Raw genomic sequence first — 25,997 nt, 5'->3', positions numbered from 1 at the left:
TTATGTGTTCTACAAAAGTAAATTGAACAACAATGCTGCAAATTTAATCGTTTCTTGCACTATCTGAGAGAAAGGCGTGAAATAGAAAAGAATTTACCTACAATGAAAAATAAAGTAAAAGTGCAAATAAAGAAAATAAGGTCATTTCTAAATTTGAAGACATATTTTTCAAACTATCTATACTCTATAACTATTAGTCCTCACTTCAACCACCACACACATTTTCTTGCACATGCACTTGCACACGCACACACATTCAGACATACACAGCAATATGTTAAATGTAGTAATAAGGTGACTTATAGGTCCGATGGGCCGGGTGTCTTTTGATGTATTTGTATTATGTATCAGGAATTTATGTATACACAAGTCACTATAATAAACAATTCACTTACTTACTTACCTACTTACTAAATATGCAGGCATGACGTATACACTCAAACATTCACGTACACACGCATGCATGCATACACAAAAACGACAAACATCTCATGCACTTACTTTTATTTTTTTCATAATGTGATATTACGTCATGAAGATATATGTAACATTTTAGTTGCTGACGATAACGTATGTAATATTGTAGTTGCTGCCCAAAAAAATAGGCCGTGCGAATTAGAGCAACGCTCGTGCCGATAGACACACAGAAAAAATACGTGTCATTAGCCTTTCAAGCATTTGAAAACAAAATGGCAGGTGTTGACACATGTTACATCAGTTCTGGATGTAACAGGACGCCCCACTCGGCTGACTGGGGGAACAATAATGTCATTTGTTACGGATCATCTAGCGCTATTGTTTTGTATCTGCCTGAGGTAAATATTTTATACTGCAAGTTATATTTTGGTCAAAATCTGCAATAAAGTTCTTTCTCAACGCGTTTCGTCCTCGGTATTATTTGACCCAAATTTTGACGGGAAATATTTCGGTCTCAAAGTTGGCATTTTGAACTAAGAAATACTTTATTAAAGGGACACTTCCAGTTTAGCGGTCCCCGGTCGGAAATAGTCATGACGTCACGTTACTTTGGGGGCTGCCGCCCCCATACCACTGCCTTTTCCATTAGTGCTACTGGCCCCATACCAACGCTATGTTATTTTAACAAGAATTTAAACACAACCCTCCTAAAATAAATAGTCAAAATCAGTGGGGACTGCTAAAATGGAATCTATCCTTATTTTAAATACTTATGGCATATTATGGTCGAAAAGCTAGAATTAACGATCGATAAACTAGGTTTTTCAAATACTAACCTATATTTTTGAGCGAAAGTATGAGATAACGGGCATAAATGCTTGTGAGCCTAGGTTTACGTTCGATAAACTAGGTTTCTCGATTGAACTATGAATTTCAGTTGTTATCCTAAGTTCACGAGCGTGAACCTATGTTTATGGGCGTAAACCTGGGTTCACGAGTGTAAATCATAGTTTGTGAACGTGAACCTATCTTAACGACCGTGAACTCGGGTTTATGACCGTGAACATGGGTTTACGACCCAGGGTTTTCCCGGACGCAGGTTTTCTGCGTTCCTGACGCGCTTTGACTGCTTTGAACTCGCATTTTGTAGTGCCTCTGCGTCCACTGGACCCGCAAAATCGGTCACGAAACTCCTTTGCGCTGAAGCCTCCTTTGCGCAGATACCCACGTAAAATGCGCAGTTTTTTTACCACCGGGACCATCCCCGAATCGTGGGTGCTCATTATACACAGGTATAGACGATTTTCCAACTTCAAAACAAGTTTTGTTACCGATGTTCGCCATTTTGGTAAAGGGAAACTACTCTCCGCGCTAACTGACACCGCTAAAATCTAAGATTGCCGTTACGTTCCGTAAAAGATCGAATGGTTTATTTTTCTATTAAACAAAATTAATTTCATATAAATTTAAAGTATTTTGATGAAAAAATATTAATAAATCACAAAAATTATTATACTAATTAAGGATCGAGTATTATCATTAACCGAGATCAAACTGTAAACAACATAACTGACACGAGGTGACACTTAATTGCCGGTAATTACTGGCTAGTTGATCATAACAAAAAAACTGTCACACCTTTTGTTATCAGTCTGGATTGAGAAGCTCATGCCATTTTGAAAGATACCATTCCGAAATATTGAATCAGCTGCTATCTAAATTAAAAAGATACAAGTTCATTCGGTTTTAGGATAATTTTTTTTAGTAAAAATGTCCATTTTCAAGATCAATAATTTGTGGACCCCCAAAAATTATTAGGGACCCTTAAATTAGCAGCCATGGGAGTCCATGGACTCCCAAATAAAAATCCCGAGGGAAAACCCTGCGACCGCAAACAGGTTCATGCTCATGAACATAGGATAAATATCGAAAATCATAGTTTTGTTCGAGAAACATAGGTTCACGTTTGTGAACTATGGTTCACGCTCCTAAACCTAAGTTCACGCTCGTAAACATAGGTTCACGCTCATAAACCTAGGTTTACACTCATAAATATAGATTCACGGCTGTAAACATAGGTTCACAAAATCGATATTTGATTTGATAATCCTAGTTTATCAATCGTAAACCATGGTTTATGTTCGATAAACTAGGTTTCTCGATTGAACTATGAATTTTGGCCGTTAGCTTATGTTTAGGAGCGTGAACCGGGGTTCATGTTCGTAAACGTAGGTTCACGGCCGTAAACCAATGTTCACGCCCGAAATTCAAATTTGATTTTATAATCCTAATTAATATATTGATGGTTTACATTTGATAAACTAAGTTTCTTGATTGAACTATGAATTTCTGTCGTTATCCTATGTTTATGGTCGTTATCCTATGATTACGCTCATGAACCCCAATTTGCGCTTGTAAACTATATAGTTTTACGGCAATGAACTTTGATTTACAAGCGTAAACCTACGTTTATGAGCATGAACTATGGTTTACAGCGTTATCCTATGTTTTTGCTCGAAAACATAGGTTAGTATTTGAAAAACCTGGTTTTACGTTCGAAAAACTTGGTTTAGCGATCGTTAATCCTAGTTTTTTTACTGTGAACCTGGGTTCACATAATTATTGGACAATTGGCATGCCATAAATACTCACCTAAACTGGCCCGCACAGCCTGTTTTTTGGTAAAGTTAAAGATTTATCTTCCACCATAGTATAGTAGTCCAAATAATGGGACGTTTCGAGACAGCGTGATAACTTTTGACTGTCGCTGTCTCGTCCTAACTTATCCTGCATATTTTTGTTAGGAAATCTCCAATGAAATCTGTTGGGAAAGTTTTCTGGTACATGTTCAGAGTATTTGTAATGATTACATCTCTGATAATGAATTTATGTTGACATTAATATCTATCTATCTATCTGCTTAAGACCCCTTCGGGCAAACTAGCAAGTGCGCGTCAAGTGCAAGAATAAAAGTAGTTTAAAAGCATTGAAAGAAAACTTCAAAGTAAAAATAGTGAGAATGAAATAAAAGCGTGATAGTGTTAACACAAGGTGAAGGTATTTATAGGTTTAAAGCTGGTAAAAACAACTGACTCAGGAACTCGGGGGCAGTTTGAAATGAGAGAGGGGCTAAGACTATGCTTAAACCCCTCTAGGTCAGATATTAAAGGTCCATTACTAAGGGAAAGTGAGTTGGCAATTTTTTTTCATAGCCAGTGCATAGACTTCTGCAAGACACTAAATAATGAAGATTGGCAGGTCAAAATTTACAGAAGGTCTTTGGAACTCAAAGCAATGTATGTGTATTATGTTGAAATTTCAATGAATCGACAGAATGACCCCCCAGGTCTTTTTAACTTTCTTCATACTTCATAGAAAAATAATTGTACATATACTGCGATTTATTTCGAATTTCTACATACCAACTTTCATTTTCCAATAAAATGAAATAGTTTCTGTGCTTTTTAAAAGAAATTAAAATGTTCACTTCCCTTAGTATTGGACCTTTAAGATGGTATATAGTCTTAATTATTATAGTACTGGGTAGGCTATTCCAAAGAACAACTGTGCAGGGAAAGAAGGAATACTTGTAATAGCTGGCAGAGGTGTGAATTTGCATGATGGAAAGGGGGTGCATGTGGCACGTCATTGTCACGGGCACCACGAGATATGATGGAACCGGCACTGCCACCAAACCGTACACAATATTGTAGAACATCGTCTGTTGTGCCATGTCATGTTGGTCTTGTAATGTCTGCCAACCAAGTTCATGTTGCATGCTGGTGACATTGTCATAATTAAAATAGTTGTTTTTAACCCAACGGGCTGCTCTGTGTTGAACTTTTTCTACTTTAGTAATATTTGATTGTGTATGTGGGCTCCACACAGAAGAGGCATATTCTACCTGTGGTCTATAGTGTTTTGTAGGCAGCTTCTCTGATGTTTTGGTTTTTCGGCCAAGAGTTTTATTAGCATTGTTAGTAATTTGGTCTATATGTTTATTCCATGATAGGTCAGCAGATATTTTCACTCCTAAATACTTGGCACTGTCAACTGCTTCTAAAATTTGTCCATGTTACATGTAATTAAAAGGAAAGGATTGCCTCTTTTTAGTTTATATATTTAAAACAACACATTTACTTTGATTAAATTCCATTTCCCAAATTTCTTCACATTTGACCAACTTGTCTAAATCATCTTGGAGAGTTTGGCAGTCAAGCATGTTTTTAATTAAAGCATAAACTTGCCTCGCTGACATTTTATGAATGTATATTTTGTGTTTTGTTTCTGTAAATTAGTGTTATCAGCAGTCTGCTGTTTATTGAAACCGGTGTCAGGGTAGATATCTCCTCGCACATATCACATATTTTTTTGAAGATTTAAGTCTCTTATTTAAAATTATGAATTAAATTCAACCCATTTGAAGCTTCTACATGAATATTAATGTTTAATTTATTAAAGCAAGTAAGTCCGACCAGTTTTTATGACTTTTTTGCATTTTTTAATGTCTTCGTTTTCCTTACAGTAAAATGCAGATACGGGTAAGGCTTAGAGGGATGACAACTTTAAAAATATCAGATCTTAAAGTAAGTCATCCCGATAAGCCAAATGAGTAAGGCTACCACCATAGTTCAAATGACTTGTCTCTAATTAAACCTGACTTGAAAGTTGTGCAGGGATGCTTGTTCTCTGCTGTGTGCGTGGAATGCAGAATAGCGTAGGTACCTGTCTTATTTAGGTTTTTCTTGTTCTATGGAATTAATATTATTAACAGCGACTGGGAAATGTGGCCCTGCCAGATTCAGCAAAATTGCTTCAGCCTCAGGAACACGTAAGTGTGAAACATTTATACCATTTTGTGGGGAATACCAGTTCACTGAATTTGCTTGTTGTTTCTTTCAGACAAGAGAGGAACAGACTGAAGGCCAAGTTCTGCAAACATTAACTGGACACAAAGCCAACATAAACTGCATTAAATGGATACCAAAGAGGGATTACGGTAATCAAAATCTTTGATGCTCTTGAGTGCTTTTTATGTTGCATACTTTTTATTCTGTCTGTCTATTTATATCCGAGTACTGTTTTACTACCCTCTCTGGTATTATTAACATATGCACTGTCAGTGCAAGCCAGAGTTTTTTTCCATAAGTATTGACTGAAGCATCTTAAGTGAGAAAGTGATCTCGAGATCGAAAAATGGATAAAGTGTTAAATATATACAGACAAGAGGTATAAAATCTGGTTAAAATGCAACTTGTTGCTAGTGCCTGTTTGAAATATTCAGGTACAAGATACAAGATAATGTATACGTGCTTAGATATCACATCAAAAGTATTCCCTGAAAATGATTGGATTCCCATTTTATATGAGAATTTGACAGTAATTCACAAAATTAATTATGTCTCCCACTGTGGGAAACATTGATTTACTCTTGTCTGTGTGTCTGTCAGTCTGTCTGTCTGTCACAAAGCTTGTCTGCACTCTTTAAGTCGAACATTTCTCATCCGATCTTCACCAAACTTGAACAAAATGTGTTTGACCATAAGACCTTGGCCAGGTTCAATAACTAGCCAAATCGGCACAGGCTCTTTAGAATTATGGCCCTTGACAATAATGGATCACCTAGACTCTTAAAAATGCTGAAGTATTCATTCTCAAACATGCACCAAAAACCATTCATCTTATCCGCACTCTAAGTCAAACATTTCTTATCCGATCTTTACCAAACTTGAACAAAATGTGTTTGCCAATAGGTCCTCGGCCAAGTTCGATAACTAGCCAAATCGGCCCAGGGTCTTCGGAATTATGGCCCTGACAATAATTAATGAATCACCTAGACTCATAAAAATGCTCATTCTCAAACATGCACCAAAAACCATTCATCTTGTCCGCACGCTAAGTCGAACATTTCTCATCCGATCTTCACCAAACTTAAACAAAATGTGTTTGACCATAAGTCCTCGGCCAAGTTCGATAACTAGCCAACTCGGCCCAGGCACTTCGGAATTATGGCTCTTGCATTACCGAAATTGGCCTTTTTACTCTTTAAAGGTATATTTGTAGTGAGTAAACAGTATAAAAAGACTGACTTACTATTTAGATGATTAGGCAGTTGTGGGAGACATGCGCTTTTCTCAAAAGCAGCTCTAGTTTTTGATTATTTTGAATGATCTATTACTGTTTTCTTTCAGAGGAAGAGACCGAGTTAGTGTCTGGATCAGTTGACAAAACTGTGAGAGTCTGGGAGAAAAATGAAGAAACTGTAAGATCATTGTTAGCATATATTTAATCACATATTATTCACATTTTTTTTTTATTTTTTAACTGTGATAGACTTGAATTATAATTTTTGTGTTGAAGAGACTGTTTTGAACATAATTTAGGTTATCTTTTTGTGAAAAGTCCATATTTTAAAGCATGACTTTGTAACATTATGTAGTCATGTTTAAAATGAGCAAGATAAATCATGATACAGCATTAGCACCACCAAGCATTTGGAAAGTGTGTAAGAACTACACACATATATGTAAGTTTACAATCTATATACAAAACGGCAAGTACGGAAATACCTATTTATAGAAATTAAACTATGTGGTGTTGTTTATTTCCAGTACATAGTGAGGCAAATTTTAGTGGGACATTCAGCACCAGTTACTGCCCTTGATGCTCTGTATGTAACTTCAGGGAATGGAGAGTCTAGTCAAGGGAAGCAACTCTGTAGAACTGTGATAGTAACAGCCTCAGTGGACTCTACAGTCAAAATCTGGACACGGCTTTCAGATCAAGGTAGAGCTAATTAAATAAATTGCTTTTAATTTTGTGTTAATCACAGATTAGCTGTCCAAATAGACAATAGGCATAATTACATGAGTAGAAAAGCACAAGTGACTGTACACAGAGGGAACTGTAAAGGGAGGTAATCAAAAACAGTGAATGTAATGATACTTTTCTTCTATGTTAGTGAAATATTTGAGATAGCAGTTACAGAAAATAGGAAGTGACCAAAATATTATATGCAAATAACAAAAAAGTGTAGTAGTCATGTAATTCAGAAAATCATTCTGACCCATGTTTGAGAACCCATAATGACATTGAATCGGGAATTTCCGTTCAATTACATATTCTTCCTATGCCATTTCGGCATTCTCAGGAACAGACAGCTATTGACGTACGTGTGCAAAAAAATGCAGAAACGTCTTACAAGAAAATGGTATGGTATGGATGTTACCTATTATCACTACCCTAAGGTCTGTCCTAGAATCAGATGAAGTAGTGTACTGTAGTCTCTAGATTCTAATGAAAAAAGAACTTTAATTTATGTATCTATATTTTCATGACAATATCCAGACTTGAAGGTCAGTTTTTCGCTCAACTATTCAAAGAATAGGTAGAGCTATAATTGGACTCAACCATACGTCGGCGTCCGTGTTGGCATCCCGATTTGGTTAAGTTTTTGTATGTAAGCTGATATCTCAGTAACCGCTTGCGGGAATTGATTGAAACTTCACACACTTATTCACTGTGATAAACTGACCTACATTGCACAGGTCCATTAACTCTTTTTTTTTGCCTTTTTACAAAATTATGCCCCTTTTTCGAGTTTTATGTTCATTCAATAGACAAGGCTGTTGAATTGTTGAGCGTTGCTGTCCTACAACAGCTCTTGTTGATTTTCAGTTTTACCTGGATATATAAATGAAAAACTTTTAGACTGTGTTTGGTGATACTTCATGAGATGTTGTAGCTGTAGCTTATATTTACAGATTTTTTAGAGACACAGTCTGTCAGCTATGGTTCTGGGTTTGCGCTGGATCTATCATTGACTGTTATACCTAATACAGCATGTAAGTTCTTTTGTTTTCTGATTAATAAATGAATATTAGTAGATTAACTATAAGTGGAAGCATCCCATCTACTATATTTTTATGCCCCCGGCATCTACTGATATGGGAGGCATATAGTGATTGTCCTGTCTGTCCGTTCTGTCGTCCGTCCAAACTTCCATCCGTCCGAGGTTAACCAAATGAGACCGTTTCGTCTAGCATCAATACCCCTTACTAGAATGACTTGATACTAATGCAGATGTAACCTGTGACCATTCCTCATTTTCAGACATCACCTGACCTCAGTTTGACCTTGACCTTGAACTTGACCTCGTTTTGGACTTAGGTTGCTTTGTATCGACAAAGATGCCACCAGGGGCATCAAGCGTTTATTGAAAGCAGCTTCTTGTTCAGTTTCTTTTTGTTGTGGGCCTACTTTGCGATGAATGGCACTATGGCTGTGTTTAGTGCTCTGTGCCTCTGGGAAATGACAGTAAGAGAACAACCAACAACTGCCGTCAGTTTGAAAAGAAGGGAATTTCAAGTAAAGTGAACTGTTGTTTAAAAAAAGAAGTTTTTTTTATTGTATCAAAAGAAGTCTTTCAAGAGATTGTGTGCTTTCTTAACTGTATAATATGAAATTAACGAATGTTTTCACTGTATTATGGAACATAATGTAGGTTTGATGTTATCGTGTGCATGTGATGATCAGAAGGTACATGTATATACTGAACAAGAAAGTCAAGATCAAACACAGGTAAGTGATTTTATTTACTAGTGTTTATATAAATGTTATCATTTTAAAGCTGTATAAATTTAAAAAATTGTGTAATCACTATGTAATTTATTACATTTGAAAAGCAAAGTAATTGTTATATAATAGGTTGCATTTCTGTGTAGTTATGTCCAGATCTGTGTGTATAGGCCTCTTTGACGGAATGGTTAACGTAACTGACTTCGAATTACTTACCTGTCAGGACTTAGGGCTCAAAATCTCACTTAAGGTGTAGAATTCTTTCATGTAAGGATGCCATCGAACTAGCTTGCAGAAGGTTGGTGGTTCTACTAATTTGCCTGCCCATGCCTGAAATAATGCTTGGTGGGTCACCTGGGGTCCTCCGCCACGAAAAGCTGTATTGCTTTATAAAGCCCACAGAAACAAACAGAAGGTCTGTATGTTATTGGATAAAGCTGATGAAGCAGGCCTGTTTCTTTATGTCATATATTTTATGTTATCTGCACGTTATCTGTACTTGTAATTTTCAGTTTGTATCATCTATCACACTACCAGGACACGAAGACTGGGTCAGGGCTGTGGACTTTACAATAGACGGTATGAAGAAATGCTTTTTCAAAAATTTTCATTGACATAGAAGACTATTTACAGAGAAATGCTTTTTCTAAAATTTTCTGTGACGTAGAAGACCATTTATAGAGTGGCTTACTCTTATTGCCTGTAGAAATATCGACTAATTTAAATTAGTAATGGATTTTAGGACAGGTAACTGGGTAAAATGCCATTCAGTAAAAAAAAGTTGTTTATACCGTCTAGCTTGCATAAATTTCATTGCATTTGGCATTGCTTACACAATTACTACCCTTTGTCGGATATTTTGCCATTTGTATTTTTACTAAGTTTGATTGAAAGCATCAGGTTTAGAAAGTCATCTGTTGTATTTTTACGAAGAAAATTTAACTTCTTTCCTGTATGGTACAAAATTACCCCCTTAGTAGGAGTTTTTAAAAAATTAAAGCCTAGGTTCAAGAGGTTAGTTAAGAAATAATATATCTCATTTAGTGATTTGTCGCTGAATAAATCATTGTTTGGAGTTCAGATGCGAAGGAATTATATCATGAGGGCGCAGCCTTAGTGATATAATAATACGCATCTTAACGACAAACAATGATTTTATTCAAGAGCAAATCACTAAATGAGATATATTATTTCAATTCTAACACGTTACCAAGGACTTTAAAGTACACCCTTGATGGCATTCATTAAATATTTGCCCGTTTTCAATCGGTTTCTTTTCCAGCACGCCGATATGCCGTTTGACGCTATGACGTAATAATTGTGACGTCAGAACAGTGAATCGTTGTATAATAATTCACTGTTTTCAGCCTTCTTTGTTTAATAGGAAAATGAATCGGATCATGTTAGAATGTTCTATTTAGATATCTTTACTGCAGTTTGCATCACCTAAGATAATATTTTGTGAGCCATTAAAATATATTGCAGATTCAGGAGATATTTTACTGGCAAGTGCTGCCCAGGACTATCTGATACGGGTATGGAGGTTCTCACACAGAGATACAGACACTGGGAAAAAAATAGAGTCCATTCTAGATTTACCATTAGACAAAGACATTCAGATGAGAGAAAACACTTTCTCATTGAAATATAAAGGTTTGTGTTTATACCTTTTACATATTAAATTGATATTTAAATGTTTCTGTGGGTCTCTGGCTGAGTGCATAACATTGCTGAATTTGGATTGGGTGTAGCATTCTTTCATGTGTGGAAGTCATCCAGCTGGCTTACAGAAAGCAGGTGATACTGCCAAGGTGCCCACTTGTGCCGGAAATAGTGTCCAGAGGGACTTCTGGAGTCTTCCTCTACCATGAAAAGACGGAATGTTGCAGCTTAACGTATATTTGTGTTGATTGTGATTTTAGTCATGTTTTTATATTTTCGAATAAAATTTACATATTAGATTTTATACAGTAAAATAGAAATATTTTTTTAATGACTTTACACAGAATAGAATAGAATATTCTTCCCAAATTTTTAGCTCGACTATTCAAAGAATAGTCTAGCTATTCTACTCACCCTGGCGTCGGCGTCGGCGTCAGCATCACACCTTGGTTAAGTTTTTGCATGCAAGTACATACAGCTATCATTTAAAGGCATATAGCTTTGAAACTTATTTATTCTTTTTCTAGGTCAATTACCAACCTCACTGGGTCAAGTTCCATAACTCTAACATGTATTTTGAGCAAATTATGCCCCCTTTTGGACTTAGAAAATTCTGGCTAAAGTTTTACATGCAAGTTACTATCTCCAAAACTAATGCAGATATTGAATTGAAACTTCACATGTGTCTTCGGGGTTATAAAACTAGTTGATAGCACCAAGTCCCATAACTCTGACCTTCATTTTGGCCAAATTATGCCCCCTTTTGGACTTAGAAAATTCTGGTTAAAGTTTTGCGTGCAAGTACATACAGCTATTACTAAAAGGCATATAGATTTGAAACTTATTTTTTCTTTTTCTAGATCAATTACCTACCTCACTGGGTCAAGTTCCATAACTCTTAACATGTATTTTGAGCAAATTATGCCCCCTTTTGGACTTAGAAAATTCTGGTTAAAGTTTTACATGCAAGTTACTATCCCCAAAACTAATGCAGATATTGAATTGAAACTTAACATGTGTCTTCGGGGTTATAAAACTAGTTGATAGCACCAAGTCCCATAACTCTGACCTTCATTTTGGCCAAATTATGCCCCCTTTTGGACTTAGAAAATTCTGGTTAAAGTTTTGCGTGCAAGTACATACAGCTATTACTAAAAGGCATATAGATTTGAAACTTATTTTTTCTTTTTCTAGATCAATTACCTACCTCACTGGGTCAAGTTCCATAACTCTTAACATGTATTTTGAGCAAATTATGCCCCCTTTTGGACTTAGAAAATTCTGGTTAAAGTTTTACATGCAAGTTACTATCCCCAAAACTAATGCAGATATTGAATTGAAACTTAACATGTTTCTTCGGGGTTATAAAACTAGTTGATAACATCAAGTCCCATAACTCTGATATGTATTTTGGTCAAATTATGTCTCCTTTCGAACTTAAAACTCTTTTGATATTTAACATTTTGGGCAATAATTTCCTGCTTCTGTGACAATATTTCGAATAGTCGAGCTTGGCTGTCTTACGGACAGCTCTTGTTCCTTTGTATATGCAACAAATAATGTTTCATTCAGTAACATAAATTATGTTAAATATCAGTTTACTATAATTGTGCCTTACCTTTTACTGACATTTTACTTTAACACTTGTTAAAAGTTGGTAAAAATAAATGTGATCAATGTTTCTATGTGAGGCAATTATTAGACCAGTGTGTAATCTTTTTGTAGCAGTATTATGATGTATATGTATGCATATTTCAGATCATCCACTGGTATATGCTGTAAGTCTGGAGACCGTGTTAAGTGGACATGAAAACTGGATTTATACTGTTAAGTGGAAACCTCGCATCTTTGTTGGTAATTACCTGTACAGTATTTTCCATGGTCTAGTGGTGGACTTCAAATCACCTGCCCCTCACCATTGTGGGTTTGAAACCTTGTTTGAGGTATAGAATTCTTCATGTGAGAAAGTTGTCCAGCTGGCTTGTAGATGGTTGGTGGTTCTGATGTAACAGCTGGAGGTGTACCTGGGGTATTCCTCTACCATAAAAAAAGCTGGAAAAGTAGTAATGTGACATTAATTGTGTTGGTGTGACAGTAACCCAACAAAAATCTTAAATTCATTAAAATGGTTCATAAAGCAAAGTGTTCATATTCACTAAAATTGTTTTAGTACAAATTTGAATTTTAGCCAGATATAATTGGCGAGACTTGTTAAGTAATTTTTTTTTTATTTTGTGAATTTAGATGGTAAACTTCACCAGGAGATGTGTTTATTGTCTGTTTCTATGGATAAAACAATGATACTATGGAAACCTGAGCCAGAGTCTGGGGTCTGGACAGAACAGGTATGTTTTTACTGATAAATGACCCAAATCTTACAAAAACATCGAAAAGTTTTTAGTATGATCAGGATTCATAGCATAGGTATTTTTTCAGTACTTGACTAGGGGCCTCCATGGCTGAGTAGTTAAGATCACTGACTTCAGTGTGACAGTGCTGTGGTATTGAATCCACACTTTTATGATGTAGAGTTTTTACATGTGAGGAAGCCATTCAGTGTCCATAGCTCTAGTTAAGTGCCCACTCGTGTATGAAATAATGGCTGATTGACTGAGCTGTTAAGATTGCTGACTTTGAATCACTTGTCCCACACTGATGTGAGTTCGAAACCTCACTTTGGTTGTAGAAGTCTTCATGTGAAAAAGGTGTACACCTGATTTTCATAAGGCTTTTGGTTCTACCTACTTGCCTGCTTATGCCTAAAAACGATGCCTAACCCGCCTGCTAAGCTCAGTAGGGAGAGCACAGATCTACGGATCCTAGGGCCGTGAGTTCGATCCCCAGGCAGGGCATTATGTTTTTTGTGACAATTTGATAAAAGACATTGTGTCTGAAATCATTTGTCTTCCATCTCTGATTCATGTGAGGAAGTTGGCAATTACTTGCAGAGAACAGGTTTGTATTGGTACAGAATCCAGGAACACTAGTTAGGTTAACTATTAGCCGTTACATAACTGAAATACTGTTGGAAAACTGCATTAAGCCCAAAACAAACAAAGAACAAAAGAGGGATATCTAGGATCTTCCTTCACCAACAAGAGCAAGAATAGGTGCCATATGACCTACATTGTTTCAGTATGACTTAACCAGACAAAAACAACAGAAAAAATATGGGAAAATGACACTTGCAAAGGTAAGGTTATGTGATGTTGGGCTTTTCAAACTGTACAAAATGCATTTAGTAGCAGATAATTATGAAAAGTGTACTACTTTGTTTTCAACAGTGTGTTTGCATTTGGCAGGTTAGAGTTGGAGAGGTAGGGGGTAACACCCTTGGTCTGTATGGTGGAATGTTTGGTTGCCGTGGTGATGCCATCTTAGCCCATGGTTACCAGGGAGCCTTTCATCACTGGTCACACAATAAGGTAACTTACTATTAAATGATGTTACAGTAGAGTTCAGCTTAATGACCGGTCTGATGATAATACAACAAAAGAACTAAGTGGAAAATTTTTGGAGGGGCACTTAGAGTTGCCCTTGTCCATCCGTCTGTCGGAACTTGCGTTTGCATACTTAGGTGGCTTTAAGAACAATAGGTAACTGTACTTTTCCTTTGATGTCATTCATTCCGTAAGCTTTTATGTGGCTATTTTTCTTTTTTGGCTTACAGAAGAATAGAGAGAACAAAGAGCCACATAAATACCCATATGTTGAAACATCCGTCGTCCCAATTTGTGTTGTTCATATTTGAAAAAGTATTTGACCCAGAGTTATCAAACCTCACAGGATTGTTATTCAGCTTGGGAAGTAGCGGATTTGGATCTCACACAGTCAGACCAGGCTTTTGACTTAGTCAAAAATACGCATAAAAAGGGCCTAGCCTTAAGTCATAAAGCCATGTACACTGACAGGAGTGGGGGCACCTGTGTCCTATGCACACACATCTAGTTTCTGTACAATTCAATGGTTGCAAGGTCTTAAAATACTACCTGTACACTATTTCATGATACAACCATTTTTCATGATCCCATAGAGTTGCGTATGTTTTTCATGGCGACTTGATTAAGACATTTTGTCTGAAATCATTTGTCCTCCACCCCTGATTCATGTTGGGAAGTTGAGAGTTACTTGCGGAGAACAGGTTTGTACTGGTACAGAATCCAGGAACACTCTTTTGGTTAACTGCCTGCCATCACATAACTGAAAATTTAATACTGTTGAAAAATGGCATTAAACCCAAAATAAACAAACAAACAAACAATCATTTTTCAAGAAACCAACCTTTCAGAATATCTGTAAGTGTTGCGTATATCTAAAAAATATTTGACTTAGACTCATCAGACAAAAGCATGTGATGTTGTGCACCTTGTCTTTTGTTTTGGATTTCACTCATTGACAATCAACAGAGTTATGGCCCTCGAATTTGACAAACCTATGCATACAGGGCCTAAAAGTTTGTGTCACACTTATCTCCAAGAAGTATTTGACCTAGAGTTATGAAACGATGTAGGAATATTATTAAGCATGTGAAGTTGTGCACTTGGGGTTTTATTTAGGATTCACCCCCTATACCCGCACACCCCATCACCACAACCACCCATAGGTAATAATGAAATTTATTTAGTTCTGCATTGTCAGCAAATAGTATATGACCATACAGTGACAATAAGTAGGGGCACTAGTGTCCACTAAAGACATATTTAGTTTTTATCTACTTACATTATCATACTATTAATGTCATTGCTATTTTTCTTTTTTGCCAGGAGTTGGATATATGGGAACATATGGTTACTTGTAGCGGCCATTTTGATTCTGTGGAGGATATAGAGTGGGATAAAAAGGGAGGTAACTTCTTGCTGAGCTGTAGTTTGGACGAGACAGTGAGGTTACATGCCCCTTGGGTGAAAAAAGATAGAAAGGTAAATAATTCAGTTCAGTATGTGAAAAGGTCCACTTGTTCTTTAAAAGAGAAGCGGTTTTCAATTTTCTAAAAGGATAATAAAATCTGCTGTAAAGATTTTGTGTAAAGTACACAGGTTGATGAGTGGTGAAGGATTCAAAGACTTTAAAAAAGGAAAAATGTATCTAAATACAAGTGTTTTCAGAGAAAAGAATGTTACATAAAAAACACTTATGAGTAAGTTGCTGACGATTTAAGAGGATTTGTCGTTATTTTATGTTGTTTTCAGTGATTTATTGAAATGTGGAGAGTGAAATATATTGGCATTTCGCAATAAAAGATTTACTTGGTTAAAGATATTATCATCTTGCACTGAAATATACAAATATCCTTCATACATTTAAGAAGTGATCCAGAAAAAAATAAGTAAAGGTGACGTTGAAAATTATTTTGCTAAATGTGCTAGAGTTGTTGTGTACTAAGTATTTTATAGGTATTGTACAAGCTGATCTTGTGTGTTTTGAAGCAGCAGCATTTAAAAAAAAACAAACTCAAATTTGTTATTATTTCAGGTTTTATGGTACGAGATAGCTCGACCACAAATTCACGGATATGCTATACAGTGTTTAGCCATGATAAACAGATATCAATACGCCTCTGGTGCGGATGAAAAAGTAGTGCGTGTGTTTGATGCTCCTGATAATTTTATAGAAAACTTTTGTAATTTATGTGGTGTAAACTTTGAAAATGAAAGTAAAAGTGCAGAAGCTAAAAATAGGCCTGTAGGTGCAAGTGTACCTGCTCTTGGACTTTCGAATAAAGCAATTTTCTCTGATGGTGCAACAAATTTAACGGAAGATCTGGAAATTAAACCTGGTGATAATGAACAGTATTCAGATAATGTTTTTACACAGACTTTGCTCAAAGGTATTTTAACAAAAGATTTAAAAAAGTCATATATATAATATTTTGTAATGGTTGGATTTTGTATTTTTAGTTGTGTTGAACTAATAAAAAGTATACTGTTTTTACATATACCTATTTTGATTACTAAACTGTGCTACTTTCTACATAACTGAGATGCCATTTGTTTACATATTTACAGTTCTAGCATATAGACACAAGTACTACCTCAGAAAACACACTCCTAGTACTTTACTCCCATTTATTTACAGAAGTTATGCTTTCGAAAGATAAATTTTAGATGTTTTTACTGGAATGCAACAAATTTAAATAAATTCAAAACCAAAATAAAACAATGCCAATAAATCCGTTTTGAAAAATGCTTAGTATTGGTGTTTACTGTGTTATCATTCAGAAATTTACTGATGCATTTACCTTTACGTTACCTAGCGCCCCCTAGTGAGGAACATTTACTACAGAATACGTTATGGCCAGAGGTACAGAAACTGTATGGACACGGATATGAAATATTTGCTCTAGCATGTGATCCACAGGGAAAGGTCCTGGCAAGTGCTTGTAAGGTAGGATTCCAGAATGTTTCCTGTTAATAACACACCTATTGCTTTTGATTTTGATTATACAATGTAGAAGGAAATTTGTGGAGCTCAGTACAGTTCTGTGTATTGCATTTTGTTAATGTAATACTATGTGTGACACAGTGCTGATAAAATTTTGTACATTTGCAATTAGAAACTTGGATAATCTGAAAGGAAAACTTACTGAGAGGTGAATTGTCATTTCTGAGGATTTTTCACTTGAACCCAAACATTATGCTCATTGTATTACCTAAAGTATAATGTTGAAGGATATAAAATGTGCTAATGCATTAATATTGATTTTGAATATTTACTATTAATTTTGAGGAGGAACCATAATAATTATACATATTTAATTATTCAGGCAGCCAAAGCTGAGTTTGCATCTGTGATATTATGGGATACGGTTACCTGGCAACAGATATGTGTTCTTGAAGGTCATAACCTCACTGTGACACAGATTGTGTTTTCACATACTGGAGAGTATCTACTAACTGTATCAAGGGACAGAACTTGGTTTTTATACAAGAGAAAAGGAACAGACAGTCTTGAATCAGGTAGATATCTATTTGTTTCTTTTAGTATAAGCTTAATTTTGATTAAAATTACTTGATTTCTATAATTCTTTAACAAACGTGTAAATATAAGAAAATACCCCAAGTGTATTTTGTGCAGAACTTTCATTTTAAAACAATCTGTTGCCTGGCCTGTTAGCTCATCAGGAACAACAAAAGCTACCAATCTTAACCTTTACCCTGCTAAATTTCTAAAATGGACTGATCCATCATTGAATTTGGGCAGTACCATTTATTATTCAAAGGGGTGTTCACTGAAAATTACTGACCGGATAGCGAACAGTGCAGACCATGATCAGACTGCATGGATGTGCAGGCTGATCTTGGTCCTCACTGGTCGCAAAGGCAGAATCACTTTCCGCCAGCAGACTAAAGGTTAAAGCTGCCAGTTGTCTACACTGGTGAGGTAAAAAATTCTGTTTTGAATTCATGGAGTATTTTTAGCTCACCTGAGCCAAAGACTCATGGTGAACTATTGTGACCGCTCAGTGTCCGTCGTCAGTCGTGCGTTGTGTGGTGTGCTTTCAAAATTGTTCAAAGAATTGAACTCCATGCAGAACTCTGGTTGCCATGGCAACCGAAAGGAAAAACTTTAAAAATCTTTTTGTCCAAAACCACAGGGCCTAGGGCTTTGACATTTGGTAGGTAGCATCATCTAGTGGTCCTCTACAAAGAATGTTCAAATTATCCCTCTAGGGTCAAATATGGCCCGGCCTCGGGGGTCACATGGTTTATATAGACATATACAATGTATAGGGAAAACTTTGAAAATCTTCTTGTACAAAACCACATGGCCTAGGGCTTTGATATTTGGTATGTAGCATCATCTAGTGGTCCTCTACCAAAATTTTTCAAATTATCCACCTAGGTTCAAATAGAGCCCCACCGCGGGGGTCACATGGTTTATATAGACGTATATAGGGAAAATTTTGAAAATCTTCTTGCACTAAACTACACGGCCTAGGGCTTTGATATTTGGTATGTAGCATCATCTAGTGGTCCTCTACCAAAGTTGTTCATATTGTCCCGCTAGGGTCAAATCTGGCCCCGCCCAGGGGATCCCAAGTTTTAAATTACATAGACTTATATATGAAAAAAAGTTTAAAAATCTTCTTGTCTGAAACCACAACACTTAGACCTTTGATATTTGGTTTGTAGCATTGTCTTATGGTCCTAAACCAAAATTATTCAAATTGTACCCCTGGGGTGAAAAGAGGCCCTGCCCTGGGGGTCCTAAGCTTTATATAGACTTATATAGGTAAAAACTTTAAAAATCTTCTTGTCTGAAACCATACAACCTATGTTTTTGATATTTAGCTTGATGCATTGTCTAGTAGTCCTCTACCAAACTTTTTCAAATTATGCCCCTGGGGTTAAAAGAGGCCCCGTCCTGGGGTCACTTAGTTACTATGTGAGTTATATAGCAAAAAATACTTAAAAAATCATTTGATCCTATTTCCAAGACTGTTTAATTATAATTACCTGATGACCCCAAGTAATAGGATGTCACTTGACTGTGACTTGACCTACTGACCTACTTTCTTGTTTTTTAAGATACAGCCTTGAAATTTTGATGACATACACAGTTTTGCACACCAGTTGTAAAACTGAATTTCATTGACCATAAATGTGACCTACTGACTTGCTTAATATTTGTACCCCCCGACAACAAAGTTGTAAGGGGGGGTATACTGGTTTCAGGTTGTCTGTCTGTCTGTCCGTCTGTCTGTCTGTCTGTCCGTAGACGCAATCTTGTGCGCACCATCTCTCCTTATCCCCTTGACAGAATTTAATGAAACTTCACACAAGTGATCAGTACCAACAGTAGTTGTGCATGGGGCATGTTAGGTTCTTTTAGAAAAAAAATTTGCAGAGTTATGGGACTTTGTTTTTTTGTTACTATACTATATACATAGACACAATCTTGTGCGCACCATCTCTCCTCATCCCCTTGACACAATTTAATGAAACTTCACACAAGTGATCAGTACCAACAGTAGTTGTGCATGGGGCATGTTAGGTTCTTTTAGAAAAAAAATTTGCAGAGTTATGGGACTTTGTTTTTTTTTATACTATACTATATACATAGACACCATCTTGTGCGCACCATCTCTCCTCATCCCCTTGACACAATTTAATGAAACTTCACACAAGTGATCAGTACCAACAGTAGTTGTGCATGGGGCATGTTAGGTTCTTTTAGAAAAAAAATTTGCAGAGTTATGGGACTTTGTTTTTTTTGTTACTATATAGGTTCTTTTAGAAAAACTTTTTGCATAGTTATGGGACTTTGTTTTTTGTTACTATACTATATACATAGACACAATCTTGTGCGCACCATCTCTCCTCATCTCCTTGACACAGTTTAATGAAACTTCACACAAGTGATCAGTAACAACAGTAGTTGTGCACGGGACATGTTAGGTTCTTTCAGTGACAAAAATTGCAGAGTTATGAGACTTTGTTTCTTGTTAACATACTATGTACATACAGTCTGCATATGCAGTCTTGTGCGTGCCTAATCTACCAAACCCTTGCACACAATTTAATGAAACTTCACACAAGTGATCAGTACCAACCCTAGTTGTGCATGGTGCATGTTACATTCTTTTAGATAAATATTCTGCATAGTTATGGGACTTTGTTTTTTGTTACTATACTGTATACATACAGTCTATATATATACAGTCCACATAATTATGCAATCTTGTGTGCGTCAAATTGCAATGTACTGTGTCAGTGCATGCGGGGGGTACATTCATCACCTTTAGTGATAGCTCTAGTTTATCATCAGTTTGATCTTTGAAACATGTAGCTCATATTACTCAGGTGAGCGACCCAGGGTCATTATGACCCTCTTGTTTATCTGAAGTCAGTTGTTCTCTGATTGTCATGGAAAAATTAAGACTTCAGTTGCGGAAAGAAGTTAGTATCGCCACTGAATCCATAAAGTTAAACTGTTGTAACATTATTGAAATACTGTTGGTATTCTGAATAACTTTTATGCAATAGTTTGTATTGAGAAAACAGATTTATTTAATGTTTTATACATGTTATGGTAGGTATAATTCCATTTGTTATCTTAAAAAAACTTTCAAAGCTTTAAAGGAACATATTTTGTTTAAAGTTAGTGTATAATAGACGTGTATCTCCTTGTATGTATACACTCATATGAACTTTCTATGCTCCTAACATGTATGTTGATTTCCTTTTTTGCATAGATAAGAAACATGATGGATAAATATTTACTGTTCTATTTTCACAGATCCGTTGTTCATGCGCATTGCTAATGTTGACAAGAAGACATGTGTACATTCTCGAATTATCTGGTCATGTTGCTGGTCACATGATGACAAGTATTTTGTTACAGCATCTAGAGATAAAAAGGTAAGAAACCAACCTTTGTATTTTGTTTTGCTCTTTGTCTAGATAAGTCAGTTCAACTGATAAAGGGGAGTGGCAGTCTAGTCCAGGTCATAAATCTGCCATCCATCAAGAGATTTTAATATTACTCCCATTACACATGAGACATGGAATACTCGTAGCTTCAAGGTCAAGGTGATTGAGAATCTAAAGCTTATGTGGTTGACTTTCGTCTCGTACATAGACCTCTTACAAATGCACAGTCCGTGCTTCAATGCAGGCTACAAGATTTTAAAAAAATCTATATTCTGCATACACTGTTTGTATTATATATCATTTCCTACATAAAATGCCCAAACTTAACTATATGATCACCAATTTATTTATAAGACATAAAATTATGTAACATAGCATTGCCTACATGAAATGTCTTAATTAGATATATGGTTAAAAATTTACACAAGCTATGAGTCACATAAGGTTCTTAGGCAGGGGACACGAGTGACTCTGCTACTATCTTGTTTTTCTGATTACCAGGTGATAGTATGGCAGTGTCCTGGAGGACCAGACACTGAAGGAAGACATATCAGCAAGTTAGATGTACCAGATGCTGCCACTGCTGTTGATGCCGCCCCTGTACTGCTGTCTGATGGAAGGTTTCTACATTCTTGCTCATTTTTTCTGAACTGTTCTCCCAAGTTTCATGTCTAATATGACATTTACGATAATATTTACTTCAATTGAAATAAGTACTGGATACAGAAATAAATTCATAGGTCTGTGGCACCAAAAGGCTGTTATAGTGTTATGTCTTTGCAGCTTTGTCTTGTTGGAACAGTTCTATTACTCAAGATAAATATTTGGAAAAATTCTGAGATGGTTTGCAGGGCTGATTAGAACTCCTTTAATTGACTGTGTAGGGGAATGTAATATCCTTCCAACTAAACAAGGGACTGTAATATATTCCTGGTGAAACCTTTGTACTAAATGTTTGGAGATAAGGTCATTTTTCTGATGTAGGAAAAATTTCAGCTACTATAATTGAACTTAGTTTGCTGTTGCCAGAAATCAACATGTACATTATACTAGATGTACCAACCATGTAAAAATGTAGGAATAGTCTTACTTTTACCACTTGCTGAGGCATTTTGAAGGAATGTTTCTGAGTTAACATTTTATAACAGATCAGTTAGCAAAAGAAATATTATGAAATTAAGTAAAATATAAATTTCATCGTTTGATAAAATTTAGTTGTCCTTTACATTTTTTTAATATATCTGATATTTTACAAATACATGTTAGTATGTTTATGATTCAGCCAAAGCCAAATGCTGAATATTAACTTGGATAACTAACATGTTAGCTGACATTTAGATTTTGTGTTAATGATGCAGCAATATTTCAAATTGGTAAACATTTATGTTTCAGTTACATGTTTGCTGTTGGTTTGGATAATGGACAAATTCTGCTGTACAGTTGGTCCCCCACTGAACCATTGTCATGGAAACAGCTGACTTCACTTGACAACAAGTATCCTTGCATAACAGCTGAAATTATCATTTCTTACTTTTGTTGCCATTTTGCTCTAATTCATATGAACCTTTTTAGAGATTTATATATGATTTATTTACCATTGTAAGAAATTTATTTATTAATGTGGAATTGTACGCATTTTTCAAGTAAAATTCCAGCTAAAATAGATGTGTGTTTAAAAAGGGTGGAGGAAATTATAGCTTTTAACCCAATATACCAAACGTATCTTGATACCAGTACAAAATAACTTTCCAAATATGACTTTTCTTATTTTGACTGGGGCAGTCCTTTTAAGAAAAGTCAAACTGCATGCAGGAGTTGCTTCCCTTCAACTTCAGAAATCTCTACCTATAGGTAAGGGAGTTTATTGCGTAGATGACTGAAGAAAAGAACTATTATCTTATTTATTAGTTTGATTTCTTTATTTCTAAAGCATCAGCTTCAAATACTTATGCGGCATTATCGTTAATTTAACACATTTAAATGCACCGCAACCGAAAATTGCTTTTATAAAACTTTCACCAAAACACACTATGTGCAGTAAGATATAATGCCACTTTAAATAATCAAGGCTTTGTATTGTTTATTGCTGGTTCATCATGGTTCAGAGTTCATATGCACAGGAATTGAACCACAAGGGTGTTAGCATGAGTGGTTGAATACTTAGCATCTGTATAATGAACCTTAGTAAATCAGATGATAAACCACATGAAGACCTATTAAAACATGATGATAAAATTATGCTGAACTTCATTCATGTGAGTAGTAATGAAATGGGCATTTTGTGACTATTTGAAGCCATAACTGACATAGTGTTCTCTCACTGTCTCTGCGTCACCTGTTGCAGAATATACAAGGCTTGACGTATGTACATGTATTTGTTTAACAGACAAAAAAATCAAGCCATGTTAAAATGCTAGTTTTCACTTTTGTTATTTGTCAGTTTCAGATATACAGTATAAATCAAATTGAATACAAGTATTTCACCTAAATGATGAACAAGCAGGCTATGTATTGATTTTTCTGTCCGGCTCTGTGATGTTATTGTCCAGCTCTGTATTGATATTTCCTTAACAGTTTTCAGCATGGCTCATCATCTGACTGTGAAACGTCTTCGTTTTCGACCTTGTTCCGGTTTATGTGGTATCCATGGCAGTGACCTTGAAAGGTCAGAGGTGAAGGACACTGATAATTGGCTACAACTGGCCAGCTGTAGTGCTGATCATTCTGTAAAGATTTTTGACATTAATCTACCTAAGCTTGTTTCTTGACGACTCTGAAATCTAGGACAAGATGAAGCTTCATTTATTTACTAAATTAATTGTTTTTGATGAAGTTTTTACCAGATCAGGTATTCTTAAAAGTTAAGTGCCACAGATAAAAACAAAGGAATCCTGGATAGCTCTACAGGCTAGTGTTGCCAACAAGAGATACCCTGCTAAATTTCTATAATGAACTTGTCCATCTTTCAATTTGGACAGTACCATTAACTGTTAAAAGGGGTGCTTACCAAAAAGATACTGATTGAATGGCGCACAGTGCAGATCATGATCAGACTGCATGGATGTGCAGGCTGATCATGATCTACACTGGTCGCAAAGGCAGAATCAGTCGTCTCCAACATGATAAGGGTTAATTGCAATAAACATTGTAACAGTACGTTTGTATAAAAGGCAAATTTATGTGCTTAGTTTGAAAAGTCTTAATACTCCAGCATCTTGTTGTTCCTGCAACACCGTCTGGAAGTTGACCAATTGGAGCTGTGAGACAGGTCTCCAGACTTTGTTTTGTATACATTTGGAGCCTAGACTTGTGAACTAAACTGGAGTGTCGTGGAATAAACTAAAGCTTTGTGAACTTCACATCAGTTTTAATAGTATAGTAGGCATCAAGTTTAAACAGCAAAGATAACTCTTGTTTGTATTTTTTGTATGTTTTTATAACCACCAGCTGAATCAGAGAATGAAAATTAACATATATTCATAACCGTTTGCTTTAAAGAACAACTTGTTACAGCTAACCTTTTTTGTTACTACTATAATGGTGAAAATACATGAAATAATTGAAGTATAACTGTGCTGTATTTGTTTATGGGATCATTGTTTTGCTGAAGTGATGTGCTGATTAACCCTTATCCTGCTAAATTTCTACAATGAACTTGCCCATCTTTCAATTTGGACAGTACTACTGACTGTTAAAAGGGGTGCCTACCAAAAAAAGATACTGACTGAATTTCGAACTGTGTAGATGGGTTGCAAAGGCAGAATCAGTCGTGTCCAGCATGATGAGGGTCAACAATGGTGTCCACACATGGATGAATTGTCCTGGATGTGATTGCCAACAAAAATTTTCATAGTTGACAAATTTTGGCATCCAGCTAATGCAGCTGGAGTAAGTTAAATCTAGTAAAGTAGCCAGTGATGGAATTCTCAGGGAATAGATCAAAATATCCATGTTGATTAATCTGCAAAAATAGACTAATCATTGATTAGTCTTGATAAAATCAGATACAGTACTCCGAGCCAAATGTACAGTAGCCAAAATAGCCAACTTTTTGGACAATGAATACTTTTTTTTCATTGATTCAATGGGCATTTTTTAATAAATTTTGTCAAGGGAGGGGCTGTATAACACTGGATTTTTTTAAATGTTGGAATTCATCATGGTTGTGTATCTACTAAAGGACTGCATCATGAATAATTTGAGCCGCGCCATAAGAAAACCAACATAGTGGGTTTGCGACCAGTATGGATCCAGACCAGCCTGCGCATCCGCGCAGTCTGGTCAGGATCCATGCTGTTCGCTAACAGTTTCTCTAATTCCAATAGGCTTTGAAAGCGAACAGCATGGATCCAGACCAGACTGCGCGGATGCGCAGGCTGGTCTGGATCCATGCTGGTCGCAAACCCACTATGTTGGTTTTCCCATGGCACGGCTCATTTGTTCATTTCTTGACACCACGATTAATTGGAACATCACTAACATGGGCATCTTTATACATTACAGTAGTCACTTACATCAGACATTTCATTGTTAAAATCCGACAGTATCTTGTGTGAACTGAAAGTTTCTCCCCTCCAAATATTGTATGCTCCAAATGTTGGCATGCAGTAGATGGGAAAAACACATTTTTGCCTGAATGGGAAGTAGTGCCTAACCAATTTTTAAATCTGACCACTAGTGATAAAGAAATAATTGTTTGAATTTAAGAAGGGTAGCCATTTTAGTGCTTACAATGCCATTTTATGTTGCCATGGCTACAAAGTGGTTGCAATTTTTTTCAATATTGGAAGATTTTTACTAAGGTTGCAGTGTATAGGAAACAAAAATCAACTGAAACCAGCTCTCAGTATAGTTGGTACTAAGTAGTACCTTAGTACCTAAAATTCAATGGAGTGCAAGAATGGTTGGTGTACCAATGGATTTAATCAGATATCTTGGTAATTTTTAATATGGACATTAATACATATC

The 25,997-nt window shown here is 35.9% G+C and overlaps 1 protein-coding gene across 1 annotated transcript; it reads left to right on the top strand.

Annotated features, from left to right (window-relative positions):
• The first annotated feature begins 683 nt into the window (after positions 1-683).
• On the top strand, positions 684-24,599 carry LOC123532328 (elongator complex protein 2-like). The gene is made up of 19 exons (XM_053517762.1): positions 684-815; positions 5,320-5,416; positions 6,609-6,679; positions 7,029-7,203; positions 8,181-8,261; positions 8,921-8,997; positions 9,507-9,573; positions 10,480-10,647; positions 12,415-12,510; positions 12,901-13,001; positions 13,959-14,081; positions 15,420-15,575; positions 16,129-16,483; positions 16,910-17,040; positions 17,420-17,612; positions 20,896-21,017; positions 21,531-21,649; positions 22,422-22,523; positions 23,611-24,599. The coding sequence occupies exons 1-19, from the start codon at positions 690-692 to the stop codon at positions 23,795-23,797; spliced, it is 2,547 nt and encodes an 848-aa protein (XP_053373737.1). The 5' UTR covers positions 684-689; the 3' UTR covers positions 23,798-24,599.
• Positions 24,600-25,997: the final 1,398 nt, after the last annotated feature.

The sequence above is a fragment of the Mercenaria mercenaria genome, chromosome 11, assembly GCF_021730395.1.
Source record: "Mercenaria mercenaria strain notata chromosome 11, MADL_Memer_1, whole genome shotgun sequence".
Taxonomy (NCBI): domain Eukaryota; kingdom Metazoa; phylum Mollusca; class Bivalvia; order Venerida; family Veneridae; genus Mercenaria; species Mercenaria mercenaria.
The sequence above is the reverse complement of the archived record's forward strand: the minus strand, read 5'-3'. Positions and strand labels throughout refer to the sequence as shown.